A 12,924-nucleotide genomic window follows, 5' to 3' on the forward strand; every position below is an offset into this window, starting at 1 on the left:
CATGTCTTTTTGCTGGTTTACCTACCTTAAAATTATTTTTTATCCACAGTCGCCCTGGGAGGGGATTTCCAGCCAATAACACACATGGCAAAGTCAGAGGCTGCCCTTCAATGATGTTCACCGCAGCTGGTCTGATTCCAATCAATGGTTTAACTGTGGGAGGAAAGAGCTGTAGTGTCAGGACTTACAATGATAATCACCATACTCTCATCAGTAAAAAGACAAGCAGTTACAGCCTTTCAGGATGCCTCAAAGCCCTTTGTAGCCAATTAAACGTGTTTGAGTTCCATTCATTAATGAAATACAGGAAATATGGCAGCAAATCTGAGTATAGCAAGGGTCCTGATTTAACATTTGTCCGAACAGCAGGCAACAAAACTATAATGAATATGCTTTCACAATTTGTTTTAGATTAGTTATTGTTATAATTGTTAGCAATAATATCAGGTTTCCTAATCTCCAGTCCACCTTGAGTACAAAAACTGTTATTTCATTACAAAATTAGTCCAGGTTCTGTTTATAATTTGCTTTCTTTAACCTCTTGTGTTTGATGCTGTAGCAGCTCACCAACTCCACACCAGTGCTTTCCTCTTTCCCGCCTAGAACCGTTTCTTAGCTGCCCACTTCCTGGCCTCCTCCTTGCCCAGAACTCTCCAACCTCCCACAGGGAAGCCTCAGGGTAAAATACTGGTGCTGTGGGAGGGGTAGCAGTTAGCAGCTGGGTTGGTTGGCTGGCAACAATGGAACTAGATTCACTTAGCGAAAATGTCTCAGTCAGCTGCCACCTTTTTGTACAGATAGCTAGACACACTGGTCCATGGAGCCATGTGTCATAATACTCTAAACTTTCAAAGTCTCACAGTGTACACAAGTTTTTTATTGTTAAGACTCTACCTTCTAAATGTGTGGCAAATTACTACAAACCCCATTTCCAGAAAAGTTGGGATATTTTCCAAAATGCAATAAAAACAAAAATCTGTGATATGTTAATTCACGGGAACCTTTATTTAACTGACAAGAGTCCAAAGAAAAGATTTTCAATAGTTTTACTGGCCAACTTAATTGTATTTTGTAAATATACACAAATTTAGAATTTGATGGCTGCAACACACTCAACAGAAGTTGGGATGGAGTTAAAGTAAGATTGAAAAGTGCACAGAATATTCAAGTAACACCGGTTTGGAAGACTCCACATTAAGCAGGCTAATTGGTAGCAGTTGAGGTATCATGACTGGGTATAAAAGTAGCATCCATCAAAGGCTCAGTCTTTGCAAGCAAGGATGGGTCGTGGCTCACCCCTTTGTGCCAAAATTCGTGAGAGAATTGTTAGTCAGTTCAAAAGGAACATTTCCCAACGCAAGATTGCAGCGAATTTAGGTCTTTCAACATCTACAGTACATAATATTGTGAAAAGATTCAGAGAATTCAGAGACATCTCAGTGCGTAAAGGGCAAGGTTGGAAACCACTGTTGAATGCGTGTGATCTTCGAGCCCTCAGGCGGCACTGCCTAAGAAACCGTCATGCTACTGTGACAATTATAGCCACCTGGGCTCGGGAGTACTTCGGAAAACCATTGTCACTTAACACAGTCCGTCACTGCATCCAGAAATGCAACTTGAAACTGTATTATGCAAGGAGGAAGCCATATATCAACTCTATGCAGAAACGCCGGCGAGTTCTCTGGGCCCGAGCTCATCTCAGATGGACTGAAAGACTGTGGAACCGTGTGCTGTGGTCAGATGAGTCCACATTTCAGCTAGTTTTCGGAAAAAACGGGTGTCGAGTTCTCCGTGCCAAAGATGAAAATGACCATCCTGATTGTTATCAGCGAAAGATGCAAAAGCCAGCATCTGTGATGGTATGGGGGTGTATCAGTGCCCACAGCACAGGTGAGTTGCATGTATGTGAAGGTACCATTGACTCTGAGGCGTATATTAGATTTTAGAGAGACATATGTTGCCATCAAGGTGACGTCTCTTCCCGGGACGTCCATGCTTATTTTAGCAGGACAATCCCAGACCACATTCTGCACGGGCTACAACAGCGTGGCTTTGTAGACACAGAGTGCGTGTGCTTGACTGGCCTGCTGCCAGTCCAGATCTATCTCCTATTGAAAATGTATGGCGCATCAGACAACGGAGACCACGGACTGTTGAGCAGCTGAAGTCTTATATCAAGCAAGAATGGACAAAATTTCCAATTGCAAATCTACTACAATTAGTATCCTCAGTTCCAAAACGATTAAAAAGTGTTATTAAAAGGAAAGGTGATGTAACACAATGGTAAACATGCCTCTGTCCCAACTTTTGTTGAGTGTGTTGCAGCCATCAAATTCTAAATTTGTGTATATTTACAAAATACAATTGAGTTGGTCAGTAAAAGTATTGAAAATCTTTTCTTTGTACTTTTGTCAGTTGAATAAAGGGTCACGTGAATTAACATATCACAGATTTTTGTTTTTGTTGCATTTTGGAAAATATCCCAACTTTTCTGGAAATGGGGTTTGTTTATTATTTTAAAATGGACAGGAGAAGTCAAGAGGGATATGGTCCAAATGCAGACAAGTGGAACTAGGTCAGGTAAACAACTTAGTCAGCATGGAGAATTTGGGTTTGTAACTCTTTGTAACTCTTGGACTCTTTCTGAAGCCACAAAACTTAGCTGCAGCATAAGGATATATTGTATACTGACACAGTTAGATACTTGTGAGTTTCTATCTTGGTCATAAACCTTTGGAAATTTGGTAAACATTGTCATGGTTGAGTGGAGGAACTCAATTGTTTGGCATCTACAGATTTCATCAGTGGACACAGAAATTCACCACAAAATGTTCTGTCAAAATTTAAACTTTACCACACCCTGGTCTTCCAGAATTGATGTTAATTTGTGGTAGTTCTTGCAGAATTTATCCGTACACTATGATTCATGTACCTTCTTCAGCATCTGATCCTCCTGGGATTTCAGTAACCTGACATCTACAGGAGTTGTTTCTGGGTCCATGATTTTGGAAACAGGACAGCTTTCAATAGTCATATCAATTATAGATTAGTTTAAAAGGAAAGCAAAATAGGATCTCCACTTCTGCAAGTATTCAGACATGCCCTTAATGTTATTAAGTGGTCCTTGAAATTACCCTTTATGTTCTACAAGTTGACGATGATTTGCTTGATCTCCATTTATGCCTTGAAACTAGGAGAGTGGCTGAAGCCACTGTCACTGTGATGATAATTCAATTTGTTCTGGAAACTGAAGATCCGATGTAATCTTAACCTTTCCCTGGGACACTAATTTGAACGCTTCAATATTACCCAAATTATCTATGAAATATTATCAGATACTCTAGACATTTCTTATCTTCAAGTTGTAGGTAGAATGTCACCTTTAAGGAAAGCAATAGATCCACAAAGCTGTTCAAGATAACCAACTCACAATGGGACCTTGTTAGATTTGTCTTCAAGCTCTAGCTCCTGAATAATTTAAACTATTGCTAAGTCTACCTATTTGGGAGAACTGATCATTTCAAGACAGGAATTCATAACATCACAATATCTCAGTTTTAAACTTGCAATGTGATCTTCAACAGGTGATGCAACAAACAGAACAAGATTCTGGAAATTAGTCATCACGTTTAAGAATTCAATGAGACCTAACCATTTCCCTGTCTTCCAGATGTCCACCCAGTACATCATTGAGATGGTTTATGTAATGGTTATGGAGTATTACACACACAAAATGCTGGCAGAACTCAGCAGGGCAGGAAGCCTCTATGGAAAAGAGTCAACAGTTAATGTTTTGGGTCAAGAGCCTTCATCAGGATTGGAAAAAGCAGATTAGAAGTCAGTAAGGTGAGGGGAGGAGAGGAAGAATTACTAGGTAGTAGGTGATAGTTCAAACCAGAGGAGGGGACGGGAGTGAAGTAAAGAGCTGGGAAGTTGATTGATGAAAGAGATAAAGGGCTGGAGAAGGGGGAATCTGATAAGAGAGAACAAAAGGCCATGGAGGATGGAAAGGGGGAGGAGCACTAGAGGGAGTCGTTGGGCAGGTAAGGAGATAAGTTGAGAGAGGGAAATGGGAATGGGGAATGGTGAACGTACACTGATTCCCACAGACTGTATCTCTTCCCACCCTGTCACTTGTAAAAATGCCACCCCTTCGCCCAATTCCTCCACCTCTGCCGCATCTGCTCTCAGGTGTTTCCATTCCAGAACTAATGAGATGTCCTCCTTCTTCAAAAAAAGGGGCTTTCCTTCCTCCACCATCATCACTGCACTTATCCACATCTCTTCCATTTCACACGTCTGCCCTTCCCCCATCCACCAGGGATAAGGTTTCTCTTGTCCTCACCTAACCACCTCACCAGCCTCTGCGTCCAGCACATAATTCTCCATAACTTCCACCATCTCCAATGGATCCCACCACCAAGCACATCTTTCCCTTCTCCGCCCCCCACTTTGCGCTGGGATCGTTTCCTATGTGACTCCCTTGTCCATTCGCCCTTCCCCACTGATCTCCCTCCTGGTACTTATCCTTGCAAGCAGAACAAAGTGCCACACCTACCCCTACACCCCCTCCCTTATGACCATTCAGGGCACCAAACAGTCTTTCCAGGCGAGGCAACACTTCATGTGTGAGTTGCTGGGTTTTCTACTGTATCCAGTGGCCCTGGTGTGGCCTCCTGTATATTGGTGAGACCCAACATAGATTGGGAGACCGCTTCACTGAGCACCTACAGTCCGTCCGCCAGAAAAAGCAGGATCTCCCAATATTCACCAATTTCAATTTTACTTACCATTCCCATTCCGGCATGTCAGTCCGTGGTCTTCTCTGCTACCCCAATAAGGCACACTCAGATTGGAGAGCAACATCTCATATTCCATCTGGGTAGCCTCCAACCCGATCGCATCAACATCGATTTCTCAAACTTCTGGTGATTGCCCACCCCCTGTCCTTCAACCATTCCCCATTCTCATTTCCCACTCTCACCTTATCTCCTTACCTGCCCAACAACTCCCTCTGGTGCTCCTCCCACTTCCCTCTTCCATGGCCTTCTGTCCTCACCTATCCGATTCTCCTTCCCCAGCCCAACTGACTTTCCAGCTCTTCACCCCTCCCCTCACCTGTCACCTACTACCTTAAACTTCTTCCTCTCCTTCCCCCACCTTCGTACTCTGACTTCTAATCTCCCTTTTTCCAGTCCTGATGAAGAGCCCTGGCCCAAAACATCAATGTTTACTCTTTTCCATGGACACTGCCTGGCCTGCCGAGTTCCTCCAGCATTTGGTGTGCGTTACTTTGATTGCCAGTATCTGCAGCATTATCTTGTTTGCGATAACAGTATTAACTTCACTTTAGCAATGTTTTCTGTCAACATCATGGGTTGTTTCATTAGCAACACACATTCCAACGTTCATCAGCCAAAGAATACAATCAGGTATTGCTTGTGATTTGTCCAAAACTGGGCTGACTACAGGTTGTTTACAACATCATACACCTTTTCTCAACATTATCTGCAACATCTCTCTGTACTATGGCACAACACTGAATTTTTCTCCGTTTGTCATTTGAAGCAGAGAAAGCTGGGGGGGGGGGTGTAATTTAATCAAGGTGCATATGGGCCCAGACAAGGTGAATAAAAAGAACTTTCTTCTCCTCAGCAGTGAGTCTATTAACCTAACATTTATAGATTTAGAGAAATAGCTGGAAGGTTAGAAAAAGAGTGAATATGGAATTCATATCCTGTAAGGATTGCTGAGGTTAAAACCTTCATTATATTTAAAACTTAGCTGGATGAACAGTTCGTGTGTTATAACCTCACAGGAAGTAGATGGAACATTTGTAATTTGGATTAGCTTCAATAGCTCCTTAACTTTGAACATTGTCGCAGTGGGCCAAGTGGCTTCTTCCTGTGCTATAGACATCTGGAATTCTGATTCTTTCCATATCAAAACTCAGCATCAATTAAACATTCCTTAGAAACCTGCTATTTACAAAAATGTCATCAGACAACTTGAAAACCCAAGCATGCTTCACCAGAGCTCGTTAGAAACTGGGACTCAAACTTCTTAAGATTTCACAGCAGAATCATGGTATTAAATACACAGTTGCTAAACAATTTCCTCTGGTGACAAATGCCCACACCTAGAGCACCATCTAGTTCATCAAGTTTGCTCTTGGAGCTGAGAAGCAAACAGCCATATAAATAGACATCCCCAAATCATGAATCGTCATATCTCATGGAAAAGGCAGAGTGAAACATTAGTTTAAAAAAAAGACATACAGGTAGAAAGCTTTTGCAAGCTCCTTTGGTAACTGAAAACTCATCAATTTACTGTCTATGCTTTCACCTAACTTGTACATTACATGACATCTGCCAGGAAATCATTACTTTTCTCAGATCTAACCACTTACCCAGTCCTGTGACTGTTACTGTGGCTCGAGCCTGGATCTTTCCAAACTGGTTTTCAGCTTCACAGATGTATGTGGTTTCATCGTCCACCCAAAGATCTGATGCAAAGATAGTCAATCAACTTAGTTCTACTGATTCCTACCATTTACTTGATCATTCATTCTTGGCAATATTTTAATATATTTCCATACTATAACAATTCCATACTATCGAATGGTGAAAGGCCTTGATAGAGTGGATGTGGAGAGCATGTTTCCTTTGGTGGGAGAGTCTATGACCAGAGGTCACAGCCTCAGAATAGAGGGGTGTCCTTTTAGAACGGAGATGAGGAGGAATTTCTTTAGCCAGAGAGTGGTGAATCTGTGGAATTCTTTGCTACAGGCAGCAGTGGAGGCCAAGTCTTTATGTATATTTAAGGCAGAGGCTGATAGATTCTTGATTGGTCAGGCTATGAAGGGATACAGGGAGAAGGCAGAAGATTGGGGCTGAGAGGAAAATGGCGAAGCAGACTCGATTTTGTCTCCTACATCTTACGCTCTTATGATCTTACAACACAAAGAAGCGGAATGCCATCCCTTTTTAATTAAGGTGGAGAGCAATTTTAAACCAGGACTTCTTTTAAAAATATGTAAAAATAATGAATTACCTTCAAAGAATAATAGTCAATTCTGTAACAACGCATTCTGTCATTGTACAATGGAGATTAAGTTTACTGAGAAATCTCCACAGTTTCACAAGAAACCTGAAGTACTAGGAGATCTGGGGCTGAAGTGTTCCAGTGGTGGAACTTACACTGAGGCACCTGATGTAGATGGCATCACTGTGGATGAGCCCATAGAAAGAGATCCCATGGTTGCCAGAAAGAAAAGTAGGAATAAGGTCAATGTTATTCTATTTTAATATTGCTGTTACAGACTATGTCATATAAAGCTCTGCCAATGGGATGTCCCACGTCATAACTAGGAAGACTATCTGTCCATAAGGAATTGTACGTCAACAGGATACTTTAGCAGCAAGTGCTGGAAATGAGTCACATTCAACCAGTTCTGGGCCATTAGTTCAGAGCCAAATGAATTCATTGGTGCACAGGCTCCCTGAAAATAGTTAATAGTAATAAAGGACAGATAGAAGGATAGATATTGATAGTTTGACTAAAACAAATAGAATGGAAGATCAAAATAGCTTCCAACTTGACCAAGTCCACCTAGAGGTTTGGAGTTAATCAAATGCTGAATAACTTCAAACTTATTTTATGCCCTGGAGCCTTACCTTACCACTAACTGGGGGTAGAGGGTGGGTCAATGGACCCCACATTGTGAACCCCTGTAAAGCTGAACACATTGATTTTGAACTCCGATGTAATTAAGGGATCTGGAAGCTCCAAAGGAAAGTATTTATGAGTTAGTGGACCAACTATGACCTTAATGAATGGTGGAGCAAGATCAAGAGACTGACTGTTCCAGTTTTCCGTGTTGCTCAGTTTAAAAGCAGAGTACAGGAGCCTGAAGTCCCAATCTCAATGATTAAGAACAACCTCTTCCCTCCACTATCTGATTTCTGAACAGTCCAGGAACTGATGAACACTGCCTTGGTATCCTGTTTCTTTTGCATCATTTATTTATTTTTGTAATTTTATACATTTTTATGTCTTTGCACTACACTGCTAGAACTAGATATGGTAGATGTGGAGAGGATGTTTCCTATGGTGGAGGTATCCAGAACTAGGGGGCACAGCCTCAAAATGGGGGGATGACACTTTAGAACAGAAGTAAGGAGAAATTTTTTTTAGCCAGTGAGTACTAAATCCATTGAATGCTCTGCCACAGACTGTAGTGGAGGATAAGCCATGCATATATTTAAGGCGGAAGTTGATTGCTTCCTAAGCGGTCAGGGAATCAAAGGATTTGGCGAGAAGGCAGATGCATGGGCTTGAGTGGGATCCGGGATCAGCCATGATGGAATGGCGGAGCAGACTCAATGGACTGAATGATTTAATTCTGCTCCTATATCTTATGGTCTTATAAATCTGATTCTGATTAATACATATTAAAACATAAGGAATAATTTATATTCACATATGTTATCTTTTGTCCTGTAAAAATCTCAGGAAAAACCTATATTTTAGATATCAAAATATAAGTAGTTTGAAAATGTGGTTGCTAACTCCTGCACTCCAAATAGAATTTAGCAATACAAAAATGGAGGGAAAATAACCAAGCCCAGACGCTCCTCATGACTGTACATTCTTCATACGTTTTGCAAAGATATCAGAGATTAGAAATTGAATGGCACCTGCTTGGTATTGTTAATTCTTAGTGTATGGCAGGCTGACAACCCCGATTTCCTTGGATAAAAATGCCAGAAGTAGCATCCAAGTGTGTTGTACACACTGCACACTTATGCTCCAGCACGTATTACCATATCAGATACTTAGAAGACCTGGTTGGAAAACTATGAACTTCATACAATTTACAGTAAATTCCTTCATTGTTTATTTAAATTAAATCAACTAAAGCAGGAAAATGGTGCAGTGCAATGTGTAGATACTAAAACAATTAGACAGGACAGTAAAGAAGATGAATGGTAGCTTTGTCTTCCTCAGTTGGAGCATTGAGTATAAGAATCAGAAAGTCACGTTGAAGGTGTATAAAACTTTTGAAGTATTGTGTACGGTTCTGGTCACCCCAGTACAGGAACAATACAAAGGCTGTGGAGGGGTGCAGGAGAGATGCTGCTAAAATGAAAGGGTATAAGCTATTGGGAGAGGTTGGTCAAACTTGCATTGTTTTCTCTGAAGTGGTGGAGGCTGAGAGGAGATCAGATAGAAATTTATAGAGTGATGAGGGGCATAGACAGAATTCTTTTCACGAGGTAGAAATGCTGAATACTAGAGGACGTGGATTTAGGAGGGAGAAAAGTTAAAGGAGATGTGTGAGGCAAGATTTTTTTTACACAGAGAATTATGTGGTATGTGCCTGGGAAGTTCTGCCAGGAGTGGTGGTAGAAGTAGACATGATAGCCATGTTTATGAAGTACTTGGACAGACACAGGAGCCTAGAGGGAAGGGATGGACATGCATTGTTAGCACAGACATACTGCACTGAGGCTCTGTTGTGCTGTTCAATGCTCTATAAATACTCAAGCTTCATATTTATTGACTTTTATGGAACTTCAGCCAAGACACAAAAGCAAGTTTGAAAATAACAAGGAATATGCATCAGTAAAGGGAGTAGTAAACACAAAGTACACTGCAGATGCTGTGATCAACACATGCAACAAGCTGCAGGAACTCAGCAGGTCGGCCAGCATCCATGGAAATGAACAGTCAACATTTTGGGCTGAGTCCTGACGAAGGGTCTCGGCCCGAAACATTGACTGCTCATTTCCACGGACCTGCTGAGTTCCTCCAGCTTGTTGTAAGTAAAGGGAGTAGGATGTTTCCTTCTGCTGATAATTCATGCATAAATAGCACTGCAAGAAGAAAATGACTAATACAATTTGTGCTTATGCTGCCTTTTGCCTGAAATTATTGAGATGCAGAACTTTGAAGTCTGTTCGAATAAGGCACCCATAAATGCAGGTGCTCACATGCAAAGTGCTTTAGTTCAGTAATGAGTGTGGTGGAATGCTTGCAGGTTTGATGAAAAATCTACAAGTGACTTACTTTTGAAGGAGAGACTTCCTGTTCTCAGCTGAGTCACAGAACTAACTGCAGAGTGCCTTGAGAAGATGGACTCCCCATCTACTCGCCGCCACCTGATCCGGGGAGTGGGGTATCCCTGTGCCTGGCAAGGCAAAGTCAGGTTTGAACCAATGTCCATGGAGATATCCAATGGGGCTTGTGAGAAAACAGGTGAAGCTGTGGGGAAAAAAAATCATAAATAGATTAATGCTATTGGTATGGAATTTTCCCACAGTAAAGAATCAATATTAAGATTTTAAAAAAACACAATAATCCTGATTTTTTTTATGGAAGTACTAGTCAAAAGACACAATTTTTTAATAACTTTATGGCATGCAGGTCAAAGAATGGTATCTTTAGACAAAAAAAAGAGTAATTTAAACCAGGATAGAAGAAAACGTTGGTGAATTGCCTTGGCAATTTTCCCATTATACCATAAAAAAATATGACAAACACCTGTAATGATTAATAAATGAGGCAGGGAAAGCTGAGCATACTTTTGTAAACAGGATTGTTTTGATGGGCCATGTGACTTTGTTCAGTCTTTTCCTTTCTTTTACTATTAGCTGCTTTCTTCTCTGATACTTTTTAAGTATGGACAACAGCAGTGATTGCTAGCTTTAACCCGGTCTGTTGCTTTACCGTAATGTGCCAATTTTTCACAATGCTAGTCGATTACATACTGCTGTGTTCATTCAAGGACATTTACCGTTCATTCATATTCTAGACTGCAGGTCTAAGGCTTTTTTAACTCCTATTTTCTTAAATTTGCTCCCAATAGGAGGTGGTCAGCCCACAGAGTCGATGCCAGCACTCAGAACAATACCATTAACTTGATTGCCCTGTTTATTTCAGATGTTTATTAACACCCTCCATGAGCAAGAGATGCTACAACATGATTTTTCTGTAAAATGGAAATCAGGAAAAAAATCTTCATTTAAAATCACCCAAAAGCCTTAAACAGGGTGTTATTAATTTAATGCAAGAGATTCATGGCACCTGAGTTTGCAACATTCCAGCTTCTCAAGCAATGACCAATTTTGCATTGTACAAAGCATCTAAAATAACTTCCGAAAAATGGGGAACAGTTAATTCTTGTGATATCATTAACTTCAGAAAAATAGATTTTTGTCACAGCTTTCACTTTGAAAAATATTCAGACCAAAGAGTTGTTGGGTCCTACTCTATAAGGTATGTCGATGTCATGTTGAAATTATTTGATGTACTCTAAAGGACCACGAAGGCAGAACTGCAAGTTCAAATTCCACAATGGAATCTACAGATTTTAAATCAAGTTAATGAAATAATCTGGTATATTAAAACACACAAAAAATTAGCTGATCAATATACACTATGTCCTGGATGGATGTTCTGAAGTAAGTGGTTCATATCCAAACAAGAAGCAAATCAGAAGCATGAAAGAGTATTTCCCACTTGCCCCATCTTTGAAATGTTCCCACAACCAATGGACTCACTTTCAAGGACTCTTCTCGATATTTATTGATTATTTATTTATATTATTGTTTCTTCTTCTTACATTTGCAGTTACTGAATTCCACACTCTGGTTGAAAGCCCTAGTTTGGCAATTGTTCATTAATTCTGTTATCATTCTATTTTATAGACATGTTGAGTATTCTCACAATAAAATGAATTTCAGGGTTGTATATGGTGACATAAATGAAAATAGAATTTACTTTGCACCTTCCTCTATTGTGCCATTCATTCCCTCTCACTGTCATTACTCATCAAGGCTAATCTACCATGTCAGTATCTCCCCAACCCAACCCATGGCCTAGACTTCATTGTCTTACTTCTGGAATTCAGTTCCTTGGTCCATGACCTAGACTTCACTCGCCTTACTTCTGGAATTCAATTCCTTGGTCCACATTTGGGCCAAGGCTGCAATGAGCTTTAGAATATGGTAGTCCTGCTAAAATCCAAATAAGACAGTCAACAGGTTATTGGTGAGTGAGTGCAGCTGCACATCTCTGTCAATGATGGTTCTATCACTCTGCAGATCACTGATACATAGGTATATAGACATTAGTTTTTTCTTGCTTTTGATGAACAGAACAAACTTAGGCAACTTTCTACATTGCTGTAGTTGTCAGTATTGTTAATGTATTAAACTAGAAACAGCAGAGGCATAAGAATACCAATCAACAGGTTCCCCTTCAAGTCAGCACCATTTTTATGAGAAATATACCACTGTCCTTTAATGATCATTGGGCTTCGCCCCTAACAGCACTATGGAAGTACCTTCACTAGATGGACTGCAGCTCACCACAACTTTCTCAGAAGTAACAAGGATGGGGATCAAATAAAAAACTCAAAGTATCAAACTTCCTAGAGTCAACAGCTCCAGACCTATTAAAGATTTTACTGTTCAGAGATTCCCAAAATTACTTGCAGGAATCTCACCTTGCACTAGATAAGCTAGTCTAGGGAATGTCTAGGAATTCCTTTCTCATGCTCTTCTGAAGCCATTAGGAGTTTGACAAACATTAATGAAATGGACAGATGACCCATCAATGAGATCATCACTAGGAATTAAGAGGACAGGAAAACTAGAGTGGAATGGGTGGGCCATCTAATTCTAGATTATTCTGGACAGAATTCACAATATTTCCCTCTTTAACTTTAATTTAAAAAACAGATGAACAGAAAATAATTCATGTTTCTATGTAATTCAATAGTAATCTCTAAATACCAACATTTCTGGAACATCTTGTGTAAATGTCTTGCATCCATCTCAATATACAAAATTCACAATGTTTGACGGTTCGCAGAATCAGACTTATTCAGATTTCCTTTCCTGTAAGAGATTACGATTG

General features: G+C 40.4%; 1 protein-coding gene across 1 annotated transcript in view; it reads right to left on the bottom strand.

Annotated features, from left to right (window-relative positions):
- hmcn1 (hemicentin 1) overlaps positions 1–12,924 on the bottom strand; it is a 489,515-nt gene that overhangs the window by 279,225 nt on the left and 197,366 nt on the right. The window contains exons 16-18 of the mRNA XM_073063293.1: positions 10,072–10,266; positions 6,410–6,505; positions 26–153 (exon numbers count right to left, since the gene is read on the bottom strand). Coding sequence (XP_072919394.1) covers positions 26–153; positions 6,410–6,505; positions 10,072–10,266 — 419 coding nt within the window. The remainder of the gene's footprint in view (positions 1–25; positions 154–6,409; positions 6,506–10,071; positions 10,267–12,924) is intronic.

This window comes from Hemitrygon akajei, chromosome 12 (assembly GCF_048418815.1).
Source record: "Hemitrygon akajei chromosome 12, sHemAka1.3, whole genome shotgun sequence".
NCBI classification, from domain to species: Eukaryota; Metazoa; Chordata; class Chondrichthyes; order Myliobatiformes; family Dasyatidae; genus Hemitrygon; species Hemitrygon akajei.